Source organism: Pristiophorus japonicus, chromosome 7, assembly GCF_044704955.1.
Source record: "Pristiophorus japonicus isolate sPriJap1 chromosome 7, sPriJap1.hap1, whole genome shotgun sequence".
Classification (NCBI taxonomy): domain Eukaryota; kingdom Metazoa; phylum Chordata; class Chondrichthyes; family Pristiophoridae; genus Pristiophorus; species Pristiophorus japonicus.
Window position 1 is genome coordinate 151,964,118 of NC_091983.1, and position 23,574 is coordinate 151,987,691.

The 23,574-nt window shown below is 43.7% G+C and overlaps 1 protein-coding gene across 1 annotated transcript; it reads left to right on the forward strand.

The window, feature by feature from the left end:
• The first annotated feature begins 11 nt into the window (after window positions 1-11).
• Window positions 12-21,205, forward strand: tstd3 (thiosulfate sulfurtransferase like domain containing 3). Its single transcript, XM_070885420.1, has 4 exons — window positions 12-234; window positions 4,566-4,745; window positions 17,156-17,315; window positions 20,770-21,205. Exons 1-4 carry the CDS (start codon window positions 126-128, stop codon window positions 20,834-20,836), a joined length of 516 nt encoding a protein of 171 aa, XP_070741521.1. The 5' UTR covers window positions 12-125; the 3' UTR covers window positions 20,837-21,205.
• The last annotated feature ends 2,369 nt before the right edge of the window (window positions 21,206-23,574 follow it).

The following is a 23,574-nucleotide window of genomic DNA, read 5'->3' on the forward strand; positions in this document are numbered from 1 at the left end:
CGGTCCTCAACACGCGCATGCGCCAGCCTCCACCCTCCGGAACGAGTGGCGCGGGCTGCTTCCGTCCGGTGGTTTGGTTTTGAATCCCTGGGCTGGGGTCTGCGCTCGAGCCTTTGCTCCAGAGCATGTCTCGCACCTTGGGCTTCATTTCGGCGCTGCTGCTGCGGACAGTGAACCAGCTCTCGACCGCCGAGCTCTGCCGACAGGAAAGGAGATACTCGCTGCCCTCTTGGGGTGAGTGAAAAGCGGCCTCTGATTCGGCATTCTCCTGCAGCTGGGAGGGTTGGGGTGGACCGGAAGTGGGCGCTCAGCAGCTCAAGGCTGAAACGAGTATGATTTTTTTTTAAATACCATTGTGGCAGAAGCGGTGCATGTTTAACAACGTTCTTTTTTGCAAATATCATTATTTTATTATACTCGTGTGTATTTTGCCATGAGAAACAGTGCGAATGCGGTTCTCAGCCCGGGCAGCATCTGTGGAGTCAACATTTCAAATCGATGACCTTTTCGTCAGAACTGGAAAATGTTCCGGGCCCTGGCTCAGCGGGTATCTTTCTCAGCTCTTTGAATCAGCAGGTTGTGGGTTCAGAGTTGGGATAAATGGGTCATATTCCGGTTGGCAAACAGTAACTAGTGGGGTGCCACAGGGATCGATGCTGGGGCCTCCACTATTTACAATCTATATTAATGACTTGGATGAAGGGACCGAGTGTAATATAGCCAAGTTTGCTGATGATACAAAGATTGGTGGGAAAGCAAATTGTGCGGAGGACACACAAAATCTGCAAAGGGATATAGACAGGCTACGTGAGTGGGCATAAGTTTGGCAGATGGAGTACAATGTGGGAAAATGTGAGGTTATCCACTTTGGCAGAAAAAATAGAAAAGCAAATTATATTTTAAATGGAGAAAAATTGTAAAGTGCTGCAGTACAGAGGGACCTGGGCGTCCTTGTGCATTAAATACATTGAGTATGCAGGTACAACAAGTAATCAGGAAGGCAAATGGAATGTTGGACTTTATTGCAAGGGGGATCGAGTATAAAAGCAGAGAAGTCCAGCTACAACTGTACAGGGTATTGGTGAGGTCACACCTGGAGCACTGCGTACAGTTTTGGTGTCTCTCGTATTTAAGGAAGGGTATAGTTGCATTGGAGGCTGTTGAGAGAAGGTTCACTTGGTTGATTCCGAAGATGAGGGTGTTGACTTATGAGGATAAGTTGGGCCTATGCACATTGGAGTTCAGAAGAATGAGGTGATCTTATCAAAATATATATAAGATAATGAGGGGGCTAGACAAGGTGAATGCAGAAGGATATTTCCACTCAGGGAAAACTAAAACTAGTGGGTAGAGTCTCAGAATAAGGGGCTGCCCATTTAAAACTGAGATGAGGAGGAATTTCTTCTCTGTGGGTTGTAAATCTGTGGAATTTTCTGCCCCAGAGAGCTGTGGAGGCTGGGTCATTGACTATATTTAAGGTGGAGATAGTCAGATTCTTGAGCGATAAGGGAATAAGGTGTTATGGGGAGCGGGCAGGGAAGTGGAGCTGAGTCCATGATCTTATTAAATGGCAGAGCAGGCTTGAGGGGTCAAATGGCCTACTCCTGTTCCTATTTCTTATGTTCTTATCATCTTATTGATCCTCATTGTTAAATACATGGGTGTGGTTTAAAATGTCTGTCATGGGATGGAGGGCAGGAGATGATTAAGTGACAAAAGTGATGATCGTGCAAGGCAAAATGAGACATGTAAAGAAACAAAAGATGGGTCCAATGAGATGTAAATGGTTACCGTGGAATTGCAGAGTGGGTGGGAAGCACGGAAAATCTATGGTCCAGAAGTGTAGCAGAAGAAAGTCAAGTCGATGCCAGGTGTGTGGACCACCCCTTCAGCCATGTACCGAAAGGGGATTCCCCACCCCAAGCACCAGCCTCCAGATCTCCTCCACTCCTAGTGGCTCTGGTGCAGCCATCCTCCATTATGAGCACTTGCTACTCAAAACAAAATAGGAGTGGTGATTAAGGTCTAACGTTGTTAAACTCAATGCTGTAAAGTGTCCAGTAGAAATATGAGGTGTTATTCCTCGAATGTCTTGCATTGTGCTTCGTTGGAACTGTGCAGGAGGCCAGTGTGGGGTGGAGAATTAAAGTGACTTGCTGCAAAGCATGGACTTTCACTCACCAGTCCTGAGCAGAACAGGTCTGAACATCACTTGACATTGGCCTGGGTTTGAATCGGGTGTGAGCTGGGCTGGAGCAACTTAGTGCATGGGCAAATGCCATTACCTTGAAATGAGACACCCAGGTGGTGCTGTTCTAGAGGTGTATAAAATGGTCAGCAGTAGCGTAAAAAAAATGCAGAACATTACTTTTGAAGTAAGGGTCATGAATACTTAGGATCTTCTGCAACCATTGGGCACCGCAAAGCATTTATTCCACAATTGATAGAAGTATCAAAATGCTGATTTAGTGCAAGCCTTTGTGAGTATGATTAGACCAAGTATTTTTTGTGTTTCCCTCTTCAAGGTAGCACTTGCGCTTACTGACACCCAGTACTCCTTTACCGGTCTAATTAAAACAGGCGCATCTAATGTCTGCGGCGTTGCCATTAATGGTTTCCGCTATTAACAATGCATTGCCGATACCGGATTCTAGCCCTAGCACCAACCCTGCAGTCCTAATCCTAACCCCCAACACCTAATCATAATCCCTAACCTTACCCCAACTCCGAACTGTAAGTGAACCTTAACTCAAAACACTAGCACTCAAGCAATCCTACATTTGTGCTCCCTTGTTATCAACTCACCAAGCAGAGGAAATAATATTTCACCACTATTGTGTGTGACATTTGTCAGCAGCAGCTATCTCTGCATTTCATGTCATTGATGCACAGTAATGTTACCAGAATTGCAAATTATCTTTTGTGGTACAAAGAAATTCTATGTCCAGTCGTATGTATTCATGGAATGATGGAAAGAAGTAACACAAGCAGTCCTGAACATTTTAAAAGGTGTTTTCCAACAATTCCTATGCCATAGTGAAACATTGATTCCTTGTTATCTTAAACCACCAGGTTAAACTCAAAGGGCCCATGAAAAGCACACAGTGCTGATCAAGGGGGAAACTTCTTTTAGCTAATGTTGATATACCAGTTTCTCTGCAGTGTGGGTAGTCTGTTTTTTCTTGGGGTGGGGGAAGATCTTGATCAAGCAGACTACTTTGACCACCTTAACCACCCACCCAGAAAGTGCATTAAATGACATTTATAGACATTAACAGAATGATGAGGTTTTCTGATTTTATCCTACACACTAACATATTACGAATTGTTTTCTCATAAAAATTGTAAGTTCTCTTGTACCTAAGCTTTTGTACCTACCTATAATACAAAAATGGGTGGGAAAGCAAATTGTGAGGAGGACACACAAAATGTGCAAAGGGCTAAGTGAGTGGGCAAAAATTTGGTAGATGGAGTATAATGTGGGAAAATGTGAGGTTATCCACTTTGGCAGAAAAAATAGAAAAGTAAATTATAATTTAAATGGAGAAAAATTGCAAAGTGCTGCAGTACAGAGGGACCAGGGGGTCCTTGTGCATGAAACACAAAAAGTGAGTATGTAGGTACAGTAAGTAATCAGGAAGGCAAATGGAATGTTGACCTTTATTGCAAGGGGGATCGAGTATAAAAGCAGAGAAGTCCTGCTACAGCTGTACAGGGTATTGGTGAGGCCACACCTGGAGTACTGCGTACAGTTTTGGTCTCCCTATTTAAGGAAGGATATACTTGCATTGGAGACTGTTCAGAGAAGGTTCACTAGGTTGATTCCGGAGATTAGGTGGGTTGACTTATGAAGATAGGTTGGGCCTATACTCATTGGAGTTCAGAAGAATGAGAGGTGATCTTATCGAAACATAAGATAATGAGGGGGCTAGACAAGGTGGGTGCAGAGAGGATATTTCCACTTTTATAGGGGAAACTAAAACTAGGGGACATAGTCTCAGAATAAGGAGCCGCCCATTTAAAACTGAGAAGAAATTCCTCCTCATCTCGGAGGGTTGTAAATCTATGGAATTCTCTGCCCCAGAGAGCTGTGGAGACTGAGTCATTGAATATATTTAAGGCGGAGATAGACAGATCTTTAAGCGATAAGGGAATAAAGGGTTATGGGGAGAGGGCAGGGGAGCTGAGTCCATGATCAGATCAGCCATGATCTTATTAAATGGCGGAGCAGGCTCAAGGGGCCAGGTGGCCTACTCCTGCTCCTATTTCTTATGTTATATTCTTCCTCAGGCACTTGAGCAATGTAATATAGTCTTTATAAATAATGTGACTTAAGCCAGTACTTTCGTCATGATGGTACAAGGATATTTTACAGTGAAATATTCCATTACATGCTACTTGCTGTCATAGAAATTGGAAAGATCTTGCTAATTATTGCATGGTAAAATTGTTTCAAGGTGAGCATGTTTCCAATTTTGTATCAGAATTCCTGTGATCAATTAAAAATAAATTTAAAAACCCAGTTTTCATAACATTAAATTTCATCACATTATTTTTATATATAGCTCCAGTTTACATAAGCCAACCCAGCAGCTACCGAAGTGTTTGTACAGCTTCCCCTGAATCGGTCACCTACCAGGAATTAAAACAGTTGCTTAAATCAAATAAAATTGTTGTGATCGATGTTCGAGAACCCTGGGAGCTCAAGGAGACTGGACAGATTCCTGGATCTATAAATGTACCATGTGAGTATATCTTTATGGGTATGGGCATAATCCACCTTCTGGTATATTGTCATTTTTATAATTATTGTATTTGTAAATGTTTGTCTAGTGTGAGGTGATAAAGCAAATAGGATTCTGGGTTATGTTGCCAGATTGTTTGGAATCCGATCCCAGAACTAATGCTGAAGCTGTACTATGCTCTGGCCAGGCTGTACCTGGAGTGCTCTGTACAGTTCTGCTCACTGGTACATAAGTGGGTCATGCAGGCCCTCAAGGCCATCCGGAGGAAAGCAACCGATGCTGAGTGTTGAACATCATAGAATCATAGAAAATTACAGCACCGAAGGAGGCCATTTCAGCCCATCGTGTCCGCACCGGCCGACAAAGAGCTATCCAGCCTAATCCCACTTTCCAGTTCTTGGTCTGTAGCCCTGTAGGTTACGACACTTCAAGTGCACATACAAGTACTTTTTAAATGTGATGAGTGTTTCTGCCTCTATCACCCTTTCAGGCAGTGAGTTCCAAACCCTCACCACCTTCTGGGTGAAGAAATTTTCCCTCAAATCCCCTCAAAATCTCCTACCTTAAATCTGTGCCCCCTGATTGTTGACTCCTCTGCGAAGGGAAATAGGTCCTTCCTATCCACTCTATCTAGGCCCCTCATAATTTTATGCACCTCATAATTTTATGCACCTCAATTAGGGCTCCCTTCAGCCTCCTGTGTTCCAAAGAAAACAAACCCAGCCTATCCAATCTTTCCTCATAGCCTAAATTCTCCAGTCCAGGCAACATCCTCGTAAATCTCCTCTGTACCCTCTCTAGTGCAAACACATCTTTCCTGTAATGTGGTGACCAGAACTGCACGCAGTACTCTAGCTGTGGCCTAACTAATGTTTTATACAGTTCAAGCATAACCACCTTGCTCTTGTATTCTATGCCTCGGCTAATAAAGGCAAGTATTCCGTATGCCGCCTTAACCACCTTATCTACCTGGCCAGAACATCTGTGATGAATAACTTGATAAGCTATGGTTCTTCAAACTTGATATCTCAGAGGGGACCTTCTAGGATATACAAGATACATGAAAGGATAGCTAGAATTAATCTAAACAATACTTTTAGAAACGCAGGGGAGCAGATGTTAAGGGCAAAATGAGGACTGACGTGATCAAATATTTGTGTGGAAGGTGATCAAACAGCAGGAAGAGGTTGCAGCATTTAAGAAACAACAAGACTGTAATGGGAAAATGGTAGGGTTGGTGGTCTGGAATATCGAGAACAAATGCTGATCGTGGATTAGCAATCCAGCGATTGAGAGTTCACATTTTGTTATGGCAAGTTGTGGAATAGAATTCAGTAAGTCTGCAATTTGTGGGATTGCTTCTGGGTTGTCGTAAAAACCCAACTGATTAATTAATGTCCTTCAGAGAAGGCAGCCTGCCACCTGTATACTGTCTGGTGTACATGTGACTCCTGTTGCACACTACATGGCTGATTCTTAATGCTTTCTGAATTGGCCATTTGTTTGGAATCGATTCGAGGCAAGATTTAGGGAATTTCAGCCTAGTTGACATTGCTCAACATGAAAAGCAGCAGGCTATAGACAGCTAAGAATGATGAGATTTGTTCTGCACTATGGCTTTACAGATTGTGATGGTATATAATTCTGCTGATAGCCCACAGCACCTCATGCATGGTAAGTTTTGGATTCCTATATTTTTAGCTTTAATCTGTTCCAATTAGCACGATGGTAGTACCGCAATACACGGTGGGGATGACCTCACTGGCAACAAGACTTGCTATTCATATGGACTGTGCTATGATCATTCCTACCAATGCTCTTGTGGACAGATGTGTTTGTGATAGGAAAGTTGCTGAGGACAAGGACGAGTAGATTAGTTCCTCATGACCTGACACTGACAGCTATGTCCTTCAGAACTCAATCACCTCAATTGGTGGTATTGCAGGGCCATATTGAATTCCCCTACCCGGAATACATTCTGTGTCTTTTCTTCTCTCAGAACTTCCTGCAGGTGATGCTCAACAAGAAGGATTTGTCACTTGAGGGGTGAGTGGAGGTGTAGTAGGTGGTAACAATTGGGATGCTTTCTTCACCTGAAGCCATGAAATTTCAATGGAACTGAGTCAGTGTTGAGGACTCTCATGGCCACTCCCACCTGATTGTATATCACTGTGCCTTAGTGGACAGGACATACCCAGAGATGGTAATGGAGCAGTATAGGATGTTGGCTGATAGATATGATTATGAGTATGACTGCGTCAGGCTGTTGCTTGACTCGTTTGTGGGGCAGTTCTTCCAACTTGGACACCCAGATATTGGTGGAAAACACTTTGCAGGGTTGACTGGGCTGAAATTGTCCTACTGTCTCCATGCTTTTGTATGCAAGAATGTCCAGCGTGGCTGCCTTCAAGTGAGTGAAGTGAGCCCTGTGCTTATGATTTCTGTGGCCTCCTCCAGTTTGGGGCTATTCCTTTGTTTAATTTGTCATCTTGTCATGAAAGCTGAGACGTGTTGAGATTACGTAAGTTGAAGGACCAAAATGTAACCCATCTTGGGTGTTAGTAAGTGGCCACTTATTACACAGCTAGATTGTTACAATGATTTGATGTGTAAATTCCATGGAAAATGTCTAAGTCCAGGTTTTCAATTGTAAGTTACAATTTGAATGTTCTCTGTTGAAGTATGGCTATGCAGGAGAATCTATCAAAGAGCTGAGCTATAAGGTTGTGTGAAAGCTTGGTATGATTGAGCACCACATGTGGAATAGATTGGCAGGCAAAGCTCTGTGGCATTTAATCTTAGACCATCGACCTGCTACATGGTATTAATATAAGAACATAAGAAATAGGAGCCAGGAGTAAGCCATTTGGCACTTCGAGTCTGCTCCACCATTCAGTGAGATCATGGCTGATTTTCTACCTTGCCTGCGCTATCCCCATATCCCTTGATTCCCTTAATATCCAAAAATTTATCGATCTTTGTCTTCAATATACTCAATGACTGAGCTTCCACAGCCCTCTGAAGTAGAGAATTCCAAAGATTCACAACCCTCTGAGTGAAGAAATTTCTCCTCACCTCAGTCTTAAATGGCTGACCCCTTATTCTGAGACTGTGACCCCTGGTTCTAGACACTCCAGCCAAGAGAAACCTCCCTGCATCTACCCTGTCAAGCACTGTAAGAATTTTGTATGTTTCAATGAGATCACCTCTAATTCTTCTAAACTAGAGAATATGGGTGTAGTCTACTCAATCTCTCCTCATAGCACAATCCCCTCATCCCAAGAATCAGTCTGATGTCAGTCATAGGCAGTCCCTCGGAATCGAGGAAGACTTGCTTCCACTCCCTAAGTGAGTTCTTTGATGGCTGAACAGTCCAATACGAGAGCCACAGACCGTTGCAGGTGGGGCAGGCATTTGTTGAGGGAAGGGATTGGTGGAGCTGGTTTGCCATGCGCTCCTTCCGCTGCCTGCGCTTGGTCTCTTCACGCTCTTTGCGTTGAGACTCGAAGAGCTCAACGCCCTCCCGGATGCACTTTCTCCACCTCGGGTGGTCTTCGGCCAGGGTCTCCCAGTTGTCGGTGGTGATGTCGCACTTTACCAGGGAGGCTTTGAGGGTGTCCTTATAACGTTTCCGCTGTCCTCCTTTGGCTCGTTTACCACGAAGGAGCTCCGCATAAAGCATTTGCTTAGGGAGTCTCGTATCTGGCATGTGTACTATGTGGCCTGCCCAGCGAAGCTGATTGAGCGTGGTCAGTGGTTCAATACTGGGGATGTTAGCCTGGTCGAGGATACTGATGTTGGTGTGCCTGTCCTCCAGGGGATTTGCAGGATCTTGCGGAGACATCGTTGATGATATATCTCCAGCGACTTGAGGTGCCTTCTATACATCGTCCATGCCTCAGATCCATACAGGAGGGAGGGTATTATTACAGCCCTGTAGACCATGAGCTCAGTGGTAGATTTGAGGGTCTGGTCTTCAAACACACTTTTCCTTAGATGGCCGAAGGCTGCACTGGCACACTGGAGGCGATGTTAAATCTCCGCATCAATGTCTGCCTTTGTTGATAAGAGGCTGCCGAGATATGGGAAATGGTCCACGTTGTCGAGGGCCGCGCCGTGAATCTTGATGATTGGAGGGCAGTGCTGTGCGGCGGTGACAGGCTGGTGGAGGACCTTTGTCTTACGGATGTTAAGCGTAAGGCCCATGCTTTCATATGTCTCAGTGAATACATTGACTATATCCTGGAGTTCAGCCTCTGAATGTGCGCAGACGCAGGCATCGTCCGCATACTGCAGCTCAACGACAGAGGTTGGGGTGATCTTGGATCTGGCCTGGAGGCGGCGTAGGTTAAACAGCTTCCCACTGGTTCTGTGATTTAGTTCCACTCCAGCGGGGAGCTTGTTGATTGTGAGGTGGATCATGGCGGCGAGAAAGATTGAGAAAAGGGTTGGAACAAAGACGCAGCCCTGTTTGACCCCAGTCCAGACGTGAATTGGGTCTGTAATGGATCCGTTGGTAAGGATCACTGCCTGCATGTCATCGTGAAGCAGGCGAAGGATGTTGACAAACTTTTGGGGGCATCCGAAATGGAGGAGGACGCTCCATAGACCCTCACGGTTGACGGTGTCAAAGGCCTTTGTAAGATCGAAAAAGGCCATGTATAAGGGCTGGCGCTGCTCCCTGCATTTTTCCTGCAGCTGTCACACTGTAAAGATCATGTCTGTTGTGCCCCGTAGGGGACGAAATCCGCATTGTGATTCCGGGAGGAGCTCCTCGGCCACAGAGAGAAGTCGATTGAAGAGAACTCTAGCGACAACTTTCCCAGTGGCTGATAGCAGGGAGAGTCCCCTGTAGTTGCCGCAGTCGGACTTGTCCCCTTTTTAAAAAAATGGTCACAATCACTGCATCTCTGAGATCTCCTGGCATGTTTTCCTCCCTCCAGATGAGGTCATGTATCCACGCCAACAGTGCCTCTCCGCCAGACTTCAGCGCCTCAGCAGGAATTCCATCCGCACCCATAGTCTTGTTATTCTTCAGCTGTTTTATGGCTTTGCATACCTCTTGCTACGTTGGAATTTCACTGAGTTGGTGGCGGGTCGCATGATGTGGGATGGAGTCGAGAACACTTGAGTCAAAGGCAGAGTCTCGATTGAGGAGATCTTCAAAGTGCTCCTTCCATTGGGCCTTGACAGCCTCGGTGTCCTTGATGAGTGTTTCCCCGTTCTTGGCCAGGAGTGGGGTGGGGCCTTGGGAGTTTGTACCATAGGTGGCCTTGACTGCAGTGAAGAATCCCTGCAGGACACTGAAGAACCTTTGTTGCACTCCCTCTATGGCAAGTATGTCTATTCTTCCTTCGGTAAGGAGACCAAAACTGTGCACAATACTCCAAGTGTGGTCTTACCAGGGCCCTATATAATTGCAATGAGATGTCTTTACTATTGTACTCAAATCCTCTTGTAATAAAGGCCAACATACCATTTGTTTTCTTAATTGCTTGCTGTACCTGCATGTTAACTTTCAGTGATTCATGTACACTGACACCCAGGTCCCTCTGAACACTAACATTTCTCAATCTCTCACCATTTAAAAAATACTCTGCTTTTCTATTTTTTCTTCAAAGTGGATAACTTCACATTTCTCCACATTATATTCCATTTGCTATGTTCTTGCCCACTCACTTAGCCTGTCTATATCCCCCTGAAACCTCTTTGCCTTGTTCCTTTAAAGTATGCTTTCTCCTTCCACGTCTGTCCACAACACTGAGTTTGGCCACTACCTTCTGCTTTTTGTACTGCGCAGTCAGTCATCTTCTGGTGAGTGTGTCCTGCAGTGTCAAAAAGGGCAACACTCCTCACTCGTCTCATGCTGCAGCATTTCCAATTCAGCCATACACCAGCCAGTCAGATGTTACATTGCTCTGTCACTTTCTCACAGACTCTATTTTGTAGCTCCACATTGGGTTTACTTTCCCTTGGATTTTGCCTGCCACTTCTTTTCCTTTACCACCTTTGAAAATGTTCAAACAATTTTTTATCCCATCCTTACCTTTAAGTAGCTGCAACTCTTTTCCCAGCATCCTGTTAAAGGCTACCATCTTGCATTATACCTTATGTTCCCCGCTTAGTAAGCTTCCAGCTGTGGACACAGCCTAGCCAAAAGCACACATTAATTATGATGATGAACTGACCTCTGAATATAATGTAAGATTGAACTCTGTTCTGTGTACAAGCAATTCACTTGTAGCAATCCAGCCCTGGTGACTATACCAGGACCAGAAAGTTGGCCGTATACTTTGGACTACCGTACTACATCTTGGATTTTTTATTGTTTTGGTTCAATACACTGATCTTATTAAAAAAAAACAGGCACTAACATTATTGACATTAACTGAATGTGGAGTTAAGCAGTCTCAGCTAGTAATTTCTGGAGTTGAGAGAGGAGGAAATTCTTTTAGCAGTCATGTGCTGCATTACATTGACATCATTCGTAAGAATGTTCTGAGTGTGAAAAGTCTGTTTGGCCCAACAGGCCAGTTCCAATTTTATTGTGAATTTCCAACACCTATCGTTACTGCTTATTGATCCTGTACTTTGGGAATGTCACAAACATTGCAGTGAATGCTGACACGGTGTCCGGGGACCCTAAACACCGTCCGGGGAGCCTAAACACCATCTGGGGAGCCTAAACACCGGCCCGCCAACCCCCCTGACCAGAGCTGCATATGTGCAGCCCCCAGACATGGCCTATTGTCCTGCACCAGCAAGCCCCTGCCAATTTTCTTTCTTGTACATTTATGCGCAAAGCTGATTTAGATGTGCGCTTTTTTTTTGTGTTGTCTCACTTTGGAGCATTTCACTTTCTGCCTTGCATTGTCGGTGAATGGGGATTGCCCAAATTTGCACATAACGGCTCACATTTCTATGTAACTATATGCACGGCCCATTCAATAACAACTTGTATTTGTATAGCGCCTTTAACTTGGTAAAACGTTCCAAGGTGCTTCATAGGAGTGCTATCATGACATTGATCCACATAAAGGCGATATTGGAGCAGAAGAGGTAGGTTTTTAGGAACGTTTTAAAGGAGGGCGGAGAGGTTTAGGGCGGGAATTCCAGAGCTTAGGCCCTGGTTTTGATACGTCTGGCTCCTAGCTCCAAAGGGTTAGGCTGCCTATAATATCCATCTCCTAATATATAGTTTTTTTTTAATTGAATTGTTCAATAATTTAGAACTTTTGCAAAATTAGTAACTTATCCAAAAAAAAATGTCTGTACCATTTGGACTCAGTTCCTATGCTCCATGCCAAAATTAGTATAATTTAAAAATCTTCTTCCTCCTTAGGCGGTCCCTCGAATCGAGGATGACTTGCTATCACACCAAAAAGGGATGAGTTCACAGGTGTTTCAATGAAGGACCTAATATTCCAGATCTGGAAGATGCCTGTACGTGAATTGTTTTTTAAACATGTGCTGGCCGTTGCACACCAGCCACCACATGGGCTTGACAGAGCTTGGTCTTGGTCCAGTGGCAAGGATTAACCAAGACGATTGCCGACCAGCTCTGCTGCACGGACTTGGGGCGCACACATATCGCAGTGTAGTCTGGTCCGTGCTGCCCCTGGGTGGCAGAAATGGTGCATGTTTAGCAAATCTTTATAAAATGTCATTATTTTAAGTTATCCTCGTGTGTATTTTACAATGAGAAAAAGTACTAATGGTTGTCAGCTCAGGTAGCATCTGTGGAGAGAGAAACGGAGTTGATGTATCAGGTTGGTGACCTTTCATCAGAACTGGAAAATTTTCAAGACAGCTTTCTGAAGTGATGATAGAAGCAGATTCAATTGTAGCTTTCAAAAGGGAATTCGATATATATTTGTAAAGGAAAAAAATAGCAGGGCTATTGGGGAAAGAGCAGGGAGATGGAACTAATTAAATAGCTTTTTCAAAGAGCCAGCACAGGCATGATGGGCTGAATGGCTTCCTGTGCTGTATGATTCTAAGTACAGGGCCGAATGAAAAGGGAGTAGGAAAAGAACAAAGGGTTCTTTATAGGGTGGAGGGCAAGAGTGATTAAATGACCAGTGATGATGGTGCAAGGCAAAAGGAGGAGATAATGAGACAAGTATAAAAATAAAAGATAGGTCCAAAGGAGGTGTAAATGGTTACAGCAGAATAGCAGAGCGGGAGGGAAGCACAGAAAATCTGGCCAAGTGGAGAAGCCTCTAGTGACTCAGAAATGTAACAGAAGAAAGGCAGGTAGATCCCAGGAGTGTAGACCACCCTGTTGGCTGTGCACCAATCAGGGATCCCCAGCTCACACCTCCTCCGCTCCCAGTGGCTGTGGTGCAGCCATCCTCCATTATCAGCACTGCTGTCTGAGAGAAAATTGTAGTGTGGTTAAGGTTTAAAGTTGTAAAACTCAATGTTACGGCCAAATGGCAGAAAGGTGCCTGGTAGAGGTGCTGTTCCTTGAGCTTCATCAGAAGGTTAGGGTTAGAGAGGTCTAAGTGGGAGTCGAATGGAGAATTAAAATGGCAAGTGACTGAAAGTTGAAGGTCACTTTCGCAGACTGAACGGAGGTGTTCAGCAATGCCATCCCCCAATCTGTGTTGGTCTCCCCAATGTAAAGGAGACCACATCGTGAGCAGTGAATAGACAGTCTACTAACTTGGAAGAAGTACTAGTAAATTGCTGTTTCACGCGGAAGGAGTGTTTGCGACCCTAGACGGTGGGAAGGAAAGAGTTGAAAGGGCTGATGTTGCATCTCCTGTACTTGCATGGGAAAGTGCTGGGGGAAGCAGAACAGGTGCAGGGGGTGATGGAAGAGTGGACCAGGGAGTTGCGGAGAGAATGGTCCCTTCGAAATGCTGACCGGAGCGGGGAAGGGAATCTGTTTTTGGTGGCATCGCACTGGAGGTGGCGAAAATGTCAGTGGATGATCCGTTGAATGTGGTGGCTGGTGCAGTGGAAGGTGAGGACAAGGGGGATTCTCATGATTTTGGGAGAACAGGTGTGGGCAGAAGGGCGGGACGAACACGGTCGAGGGCTTGTCAACCACAATGGAGGGTAATCCTCGGCTGAGAAAAACGCAAGACATTTCGGAAGCTCTGCTGTGGAACGTGGAATCGTCGGAACAGAAGCGATGGAGAATGGAATAAATAGAGTCCTTACGGGCAATGGGGTGAGAGGAAGTATAATCAAGGTAGCCATGGAAGTCGGTAGGCTTGTAGTAAATATTGGTAGACAGCCTATCCCAGAAATGGAAATAGAGAAATCGAGAATGGAAGGGAAGAGTCAGAGATGGACCATGTGAAAGTAAGGGAGGGTGAAAGTTCGAAGCAAAGTTAATTAAATTTCCCGGTTCCAGTCGAGAGCAGGAAGTGGCACCGACACAGTCATCAATGTATCAGAGGTCATAGAGAGGACCTCAGTATGACTGGAACAAAGAATGTTCCATGTATCTCACGAAAAGGACTTTTACAGGTTCCCATAGCAACACCTGTTATTTGGAGGCTAACGGCCTGGAATTTGCGGTCGCAATGACTCTGAACTGGCAGCATTTGCCTTCATTCCAGCTTTGAAACTGACCACAGGCGCAAGCTGAAATTGCGGTCTGTCATTCACATCTCCAACACAGGCTCCGCTGTGCCCCTCGCCCCCAAACAGCTGCCAATCTGTGTAATCATCCAAATTAGGGAAACTGACAAACTCTGGCTCTTCTGCAGTAATTATGCTGTTAAATTCCCCCATTAAAAGTTTGACCCAAAGGAATTAGGTGTAACTGAGGTTTTAACAGCATATTGACGGCTAAACAAAGGTTAAAGGCCTGAAAATCTAATTTTAATTTTGTGCAGAATAAAATGTGCTCATTTTATTAAATATTAAAAATTAACAATTTTAAAAGACTTACAAAAAGAAAATGTTTTTAAAGTTTGTTCATCTTTATTTCAGGTTTGCCTTTTCCCCATATGAGAGCCCCAATCTTTGTTTTGTTCGCGCTAACAATTTTTTGAAGTTAGAATTTTAAGAGCTTACTCACTTCCTTGTTTGCAATCTCAGATTTCTGTGTGTTGATTGGCTGCTGGGGTAGCTTGTTGACTTCACAGCAACTCGCACAAGAGGATCCCCACTAATCTCCGTTGATTTGAATTGAATGTTGGAAAACCCAAAGTTCTCAACACAGTTTGCGACGTCCTTGTGCGAAGCGTAATTCAGGCCAGCGCTGAATGCTTTCGCTTCACCGCTGACCGCACATTTTGGGCCAATAATCTTGTGATCACTGCACCAAAAACAAACACTCTTTCATAACAAAAGTAAAAACAGGATATCCTGTAAAACCAGGTTACTACATCTTACTGAATTATAAAATGCTATAGGGAAGCATGCCTCTGGGATAATCTTCCCTGTTCCTTCCACGAATAGGATAAGAACATCAGAACATAAGAATTAGAAGCAGGAGTTGGTCATACGGCCCCTCGAGCCTGCTCTGCCATTCATTAACTCCATTTTCCCGCCAAATCCTCATATCCCTTGATTCCCTAAGAGTCCAAAAATCCATCTATCTCAGCCTTGAATATATGCAATGTCTCAGTATCCACAATCCTTTGGGGTAAAGAATTCCAAAGATTCACAACCCTCTGAGTGAAGAAATTCCTCCTCATTTCAGTCTTAAATGACTGACCCCTTATCCTGAGACTATTCCCCCTAGTTCTAGACTCTCCAGCCAGGGGAAACAACCTCTTAGCATCTACCCTGTCAATCCCTCTCAGAATCTTGTATGTTTTAATGAGATCACCTCTCGATCTTCTAAACTCCAGAGAGTATAAGAACATAAGAAATAGGAGCAGGCCAGTTGGCCCCACGAGCTTGCTCCGCCATTCAATAAGATCATGGCTGATCTGATCATGGACTCCGCTCCACTTCCCTGCCCGCTCCCCATAACCCTTTACTCCCTTATCGCTCAAAAATCTGTCTATCTCTGCCTTAAATATATTCAATGACCCAGCCTCCACAGCTCTGGGGCAGAGAATTCCATAGATTTACAACCCTCAGAGAAGAAATTTCTCCTCGTCTTAGTTTTAAATGGGTGGCCCCTTATTCTAAGACTATGTCCCCTAGTTTTAGTTTCCCTGTGAGTGGAAATATCCTCACTGCGTCCACCTTGTAGAGCCCCCTCATTATCTTTTAAGCTTCAACCTCTCATTCTTCTGAACTCCAATGTGTATAGGCCCAACCTATTCAACCTATCCTCATAAGTCGACCCCCTCATCGCCGGAATCAACCTAGTTAACCTTCTCTGAATGGCCTCCAATACAAGTGTATCCTTCCTGAAATATGGAGACCAAAACTGTGTTCAGTATTCCAGGTGTGGCCTCACCAATACCCTGTTAAGCAGGACATCTCTGCTTTTAAACTCTATCTCCCTTGCAATAAAGGCCAACATTCCATTTGCCTTCCTGATTACTGCTGTACCTGCATACTAACTTTTTGTGTTTCGTGCACAAGAACTCCCAGGTCCCTCTGTACTGCAACACTTTGCAATTTTTCTCCATTTTAAATTATAATTTGCTTTTCTATTATTTCTGCCAAAGTGGATAACCTCACATTTTTCAACATTATACTCCATCTGCCAAATTTTTGCCCACTCACTTAGCCTGTCTAATATCCCTTTGCAGATTTTTTGTGTTCTCACAATTTGCTTTCCCACCCATCTTTATATCATTAGCAAACTTGGCTACATTACACGTGCTCCCTTCATCCAAGTCATTAATATAGATTGTAAATAGCTGATGCCCAAGCACTGATCCTTGCAGCATCCCACTAGTTATAGCCTGCCAACCGAAAAATAATCCAGTTATCCCTATTCTGTTTTCTGTTCGTTAACCAATCCTCATTCATGCTAATATAATACCCCTCATCTTGCAAAGCAACCTTTTATGTGACACCTTATCAAATGCCTTTTGGAAATGCAACATGGATGTTTATTTGAACCAACAGTAAATGTATAAACAGGGTGGCGTTCAGCTACTAGTTGGCTATTCAACTGCATAATTCCGATTGTACTCTGTCATCAGCTATCAGCCTTCCAATAGGTAAGGCTAATTTGATTTACAGGGTGTAATCACAGCCTTACCTGTAGCGTTTTAGTGTAAAGTATTGTTTTCTAACTGGATTTATACTTTACTAGTTAAGTATGTAAAACAGAAACTGCTATAATTTGTATTTTAAAATATTATTTAACCTATGAGAATAGCCATAGCATCGTGAGTGGCAAAAAGTTAAATGTTCTTTTTGGATCTGTGACCATTTTAAAAAAAACATTAATATTATCCGTTTACAATAAATATTTTATATTGGTGGAACTGTTTTAAATATGAGTTACTTTGATTTGTTTTTCCATTTGCCTAAAGTGAGACAAGTGGAGCAAGCCTTGAAGTTGGACCCCAGCAGCTTTATGGAGACCTACAATGGGAAAATGCCATCTACATCAGACAAAATTGTCTTTTCATGTTTGGCAGGAATCAGGAGCAAGAAGGCTTTAGATATTGCTGCATCAGTGGGCTACAGTAGGTGAGTACAATACTGGCAACATAAAATATCATGTTACTTGCATATCTACTTTATTGCTCGGTTACTTGGGAAAAACTGTTGGTCAAAAGTGAATCATAGCTGCGTGTGGCCTGAGTTGGAATGGGACTGCATTCATAGACTGTCAGAACAAGAAAAGGGTCCTTTTCCTATCCTGTCAAGTCTGTCGGTGATTTTTCTCCATGTAAGCCACCTAGTCTAAACCTGTGCTCATGCTTGCTCTCTATACCTTGTATTGTTCACAGAAAGAATCATAGAAATTTACAGCACAAAGGAGGCTATTCGGCCCATTGTGCCTGTATTAGCTTTTTGAAAGAGCAGTCGTGCTTGGTCCCACATTCCTGCTTTTTGGCCGTAACCTTGTAAGTTCCTCATCCTCAAGTCCCTGTCCAACTCGATTTTAAAATTATTTCTGGATCAACTTCCACCACCATTTCAGGTAGTGTTCCAGATCCCAACAACTCTTGAGTGAAAAAAATTCTCCTCATCTCCTCTCGAGATCTTTTTCCAATTATTTTGAATCTATGACCTCTAGTTATTGAGCCACTCGGCGGAAGGAATATTTTTTCCCTATTTACTCTCAAAAACTTTCATCATCTTGAAACTCTCTATTAGGTCACCTCTTAATCTTCTATGTTCCAGGGAGAACAATCCTAACTTTTCCAATCTCTCCTCATAACTGAACTCCCTTATCCCTGGCAACTTCCTGGTGTATCCTTTGTATGCCATTACATCTTTCCTGAAGTGTGGTGTCCAGAATTGTCCACAGTACTCCAGCTGAGGTCTAACCAGTGATTTATAAATTTCTAACATAATCTCTACTTTTATATTCTATTCCTCTGTTTATAAACCAAAGCAACCCATATGCTTTTTTAATCACCTTATCAACTTGCCCTGCCACCTTTAAGGATTTATATATAGGTATATGGACACCAAGGTCTCTCTGCTCATCTACACTTTTCAAAATAGTGCCACTTGTTCCTTTATTTGCAAGAAACTGTCTAATTTCCCTTCAAACTAAATTTTGGATTCCTATTTCAACAATGCTATGTGGCAGAGAAAACCACTCCCTCAATTCTTTTTCTAGCCTTCCCTTTAATTCTTTGTGATTTTTAATTGTGTGCCTTCTTGTTACTGTCTGACTGGTCAGTGGAAACAGTCTATTGCTATTTACTTTATTATAGTTCTTCATAATGGTGAAGACTTCTGTGAAGTCACTCAACCTTCTCAGCTCGAGTGCAAAAGCTCTAACCTCTCAAGTCTCCCTTCAAAACTGCAACACGTAAAGCCTGACAACACCCTGGTGAATCTATGCTGCACCTTTTCCATTGTTTTGATATTGTGAGCCCAAAACTGCACACAGCACTCCAACTGCAGCCTAAGGTCATATACAAGTTCAACAATATCCTGCTTTTGTTTTGTATTTCTAAATTCAAAACCAAGCATTTAATTTGCCTTTTCATGGCCGCCTCAATTTGGCAGCCACCTTTAATGATGTGTACCTGCATGCCATTTAGAATCTTACCATTTAATTTGTATCTTTTCAGTTCTTCCAAAATGCATGATTTCATATTTTTCTACATTCAACTGCATTCACCGCTTATTTGCCAATCCGACTAACCTATATATGTCCTCCAACAGTCTTTCGCAGACCTTGTTACAATTTGCTATGCCCTCCAGTTTAGTGTCACCAGCAAATTTTGATGATCTTCAATTCCTAAATCTAGATAATTTATTTATATAGTAATTGGGAGTGGACCAACACAGATCCCTACGAACACCATTCGCCACATCTTTATAGTCCAAGAAATGTCCTTTGACTCCTAACTTTACTTTCTATCCCCAATTGTGTCTATTCATGTACAGGTGCAGCGTCCCGAATCCGGAACCCTCTGGACCAAGGCCGTTCCGGATTCTGCGTTTTTCCAGACTTTGGAACGTCTTTCTGACGTTATGAATCGGAAACACCCGAGCCCAAGTTTGGGTATTTCCGGATTTCAGAATGTCAGAAAGGAGGGGAGGGGTACTCGCCGAGGAGCTGTTTGGGTCAGGTGAGTACTCGCCGAGGAGCTGTTTGGGTCGGGTGAGTACTCGCCGAGGAGCTGTTTGGGTCGGGTGAGTGCTCGCCGAGGAGCTGTTTGGGTCGGGTGAGTGCTCGCCGAGGAGCTGTTTGGGTCGGGTGAGTGCTCGCCGAGGAGCTGTTTGGGTCGGGTGAGTGCTCGCCGAGGAGCTGTTTGGGTCGGGTGAGTGCTCGCCGAGGAGCTGTTTGGGTCGGGTGAGTGCTCGCCAAGGAGCTGTTCGGGTTCGGGTTGCCGGTCCCGTTGATGAGATTGTCGGGCGGGGCCCAGCGGGCAAGGAGGCATTCGGGGGGGGGCCCCGCCGCGGAGGAGGCGAGGCCCCGAGGTAAAGGCAGCAGCGGCGATGAGGCGAGACCAGAGGTTGGGCAGCGGCATGGCGAGGGGCGGTGAGGCGAGGCCCAAGGTTGGGCAGCGGCAAGGGGCAATGAGGCGAGACCCACTGTCGGGCAGCGGTGGGACCTCAGTCGGCAGGGACCGCAGGTCCAGATTCCGGAAAGTTTTTACAGATTCTGGACAACCCCGCCACCAATCGGTCCGGATTCCGGAACTCCGGATTTTTCTTAATGCATTGTGCCATTACTTTTGCCATGAGTCTCTTATCAAACACTTTGTGAAAGTCCATATGTCAAATCCATTTTATTTTATCTCTCCTATGTTATCTATTCAAATAATTCTGTAGGGTTAGAGAAGTGTAACTTGTCTGTTGTAAAGCTGTGCTGATTAACTGATGTTTCTCCAAGTGCTTTGTAATTTGTTCCCATGATGGACATTAGTTGCTTACTAACTGAAGTAAGACTAATTAGGCTATAATTTCCTGGCGCCTCTCCATCTCACTTTTTGAAGATGGGGTGTGACATTTTCCCCTCTCCTCTGGCACAGTTTTACTTGCCAAAGTATTTTGAAAAATTACAGTTAAAACCTGCTATTTGTTCTTCAGCTTCCCTCTGGATCCTCAAAGCAGCAAATCCAGGATTATACAGTATCCCAAAAGGACCACAAATTAAATTCATCTCCCATTAATATATAGAAGGCATCTACTAACCAGTGTCCTATTTGTGAAAAGTGGCTGTTGGGGTTAGATGACTTAATATTAGAGGATGTAATGTGATTTCATGGAATATGTGTTAGCTTCTCCATGTCTGCAAAATGCCAAATATTCTTTAATAAAAGTAAATAATTATCTTTAATTCAGTTCCAGAACAATTACTGTACTCAAAGCATATGAAGTGCTTTGAGATGATTTGATGTGATAAGATGCTAATCTAAGTGTTTACCACCACAATGAAAATATAAATTCATACTGTTCTGTTACCACATAATTTCAGATGATAATGGCTGATTGCTCCTTTTTGTTTCAGAGCTCTACATTTCCCTGGTGGTTGGGAAGAATGGATGAAACATGAATTTTCTGAGAAGCAACGCTGAACTGTTTTAGAAGATTTTCACAGAGGAATGGTTTTTGAAAACCAATACATTGTTTTGTGCGTTACTCAAGGTGCTTCAGGTCATGGGAATAACTCTAGCAATATTAGTGGTGGCAAAGCTGGTAAAATGACCAGTTTTACTACGAGTATGCTTTTGAAATCAAAACTTAAGGAGGCTCAATTAATCTGTATTTGTTGGTTTAGTATAGTCAGCAAAATCTGTAAATGCAGTTTTTAATTTAAGAAAGTTATGCATTTCATAAACCAAATTTAGTTTTAGAATATCTTGTACAGTGGAGTTACATTTTGTAAACTTGTTGCACTTTTATTTTAACGCACGGCTAGTAAAAGTTATTTTAATATTTTGAAATTGAAGTTTATGAAAATAATTGAGAACTAAATCTTTGATTCACATGGGATTAATATTTTTCCTACTATTTAGATCTCAACATCTAACAAGCTGTTATACTTCATATGTTGAAAGTAGTCATGCTGGTGTCAGAGTATACATAGTTTTTCTTCTAAACGACCATTCAGTACACATTTGATCATATTAAAGGTGCCCCACACATTCAGGGAATTTCATAACTTGCCAAGATAAGTGCTTTTATTGATGACTGATGACGCATAAGGAACTGTATTCGGAACTCTTTACAAAAAGTTTTTAAAAAATCGAAGTGTGACGTCACAGCCAAGCAGGTAAGTGATTTGGCTGATGGATTGGTGAGTATTTTTCTTTTTCCTTATAAGTAAGAAACCTTTGGCATTGTTGCCAAATTAAATTAATTTAAAGGTTAAGTCATGGCAGTAGAGCCCAGACCCGTGTCATGCTCCTCCTGTGCTATGTGGGAAATCAGGGACACTTCCAGTGTGTGCAGGAAGTGTACCCAGCTGTAGCTCCTGACACACCGCATTGCGGCACTGGAGCTGCGCATGGATTCACTCTGGAGCATCCGCGATGCTGAGGATGTCGTGAATAGCACGTTTAGTGAGTTGGTCACACCGCAGGTAAAGGTTACAAAGGCAGGTAGGGAATGGGTGACCATCAAGCAGAGCAGGAATAGGAAGGCAGTGCAGGAGTCCCCTGTGGTCATCTCCCTCCAAAACGGATACACCATTTTGAATAATGTTGCGGGAGATGACTCCTCAGGAGAAGGCAGCAGCAGCCAAGTTCATAGCACCATGGGTGGCTCTGCTGCACAGGAGGGAAGGAAAAAGAGTGGGAGAGCTATAGTGGTAGAGGATTCTATTGTAAGGGAAATAGATAGGTGTTTCTGCGGTCGCAACCGAGACTCCAGGATGGTATGTTGCCTCCCTAGTGCAAGGGTCAAGGATGTCTCGGAGCGGTTGAAGGGCATTCTGAAGGGGGAGGGTGAACAGCCAGTTGTTGTGGTGCATATAGGTAACAACGACATAGGTAAAAAAACGGGATGAGGTGCTACAAGTTGAATTTAGGGAGCTAGGAGTTAAATTAAAAAGTAGGACCTCAAAGGTAGTAATCTCAGGATTGCTACCAGTGCCACGTGCTTGTCAGAGTAGAAATAGCAGGATAGTTAAGATGAATACGTGGCTTGAGGAATGGTGCAAGAGGGAGGGATTCAAATTCCTGGGACATTGGAACCGGTTCTGGGGGAGGTGGGACCAGTACAATTTGGACGGTCTGCACCTGGGCAGGACCGGAACCTATGTCCTGGGGGGAGTGTTTGCGAGTGCTGTTGGGGAGGAATTAAACTAATATAGCAGGGGGAATGGGAATCTATGCAGGAGACACAGGGAAGTAAAATGGGGGCAGAAGCAAAAGATAGAAAGGAGAAAAGTAAAAGTGGAGGGCAGAGAAATCCAAGGCAAAAATCAAAAAGGGCCACATTACAGCATAATTGTAAAGGGACTGTTAAAAAGACAAGCCTGAAGACTCTGTCTCAATGCAAGAAGTATTCGTAATAAGGTAGACGAATTAACTGTGCAGGCAACTATTAACGAAAATGATATAATTGGGATTACAGAGACATGACTCCAGGGTGACCAAGGCTGGGAACTCAACATCCAGGGGTATTCAACGTTCAGGAAGGATAGACAAAAAATAAAAGGAGGTGGCGTAGCGGTGCTGATTAAAGACGAAATTAACGCAATAGTAAGGAAGGACATTAGCTTGGATGAAGTGGAATCTGTATGGGTCGAGCTGCGGAATACCAAAGGGTAGAAAACGCTAGTGGGAGTTGTGTACAGACCACCAAACAGTAGTAGTGAGGTTGGGGATGGCATCAAACAAGAAATTAGGGATGCATGCAATAAAGGTACAGCAGTTATCATGGGCGACTTTAATCTACATATAGATTGGGCTAACCAAACTAGTAACAATACGACGGAGGAGGATTTCCTGGAATGTATTAGGGATGGTTTTCTAGAGCAATATGTCGAGGAACCAACTGGAGAGCTGGCCATCCTAGACTGGGTGTTGTGTAATTAGAGAGGACTAATTAGCAATCTTATTGTGCGAGGCCTCTTGGAGAAGAGTGACCATAATATGGTAGCATTCTTTATTTAGATGGAGTGGCACAGTTAATTCAGAGACTAGGGTCCTGAACTTAAGGAAAGGTAACTTCGATGGTATGAGATGTGAATTGGCTAGAATAGATTGGCAAATGATACTTAAAGGGTTGACGGTGGATAGGCAATGGCAGACATTTATAGATCACATGGATGAACTTCAACAATTGTACATCCCTGTCTGGAGTAAAA

Excerpts from the sequence above, each read along its gene's own strand:
- tstd3 (XM_070885420.1), top strand. The coding sequence starts at position 126 with ATGTCTCGCACCTTGGGCTTCATTTCGGCGCTGCTGCTGCGGACAGTG. Across the intron at positions 235-4,565 it reads ATACTCGCTGCCCTCTTGGG|CTCCAGTTTACATAAGCCAA; the intron begins GTGAGTGAAAAG and ends TTTTATATATAG. Across the intron at positions 17,316-20,769 it reads GCATCAGTGGGCTACAGTAG|AGCTCTACATTTCCCTGGTG; the intron begins GTGAGTACAATA and ends TTTTTGTTTCAG.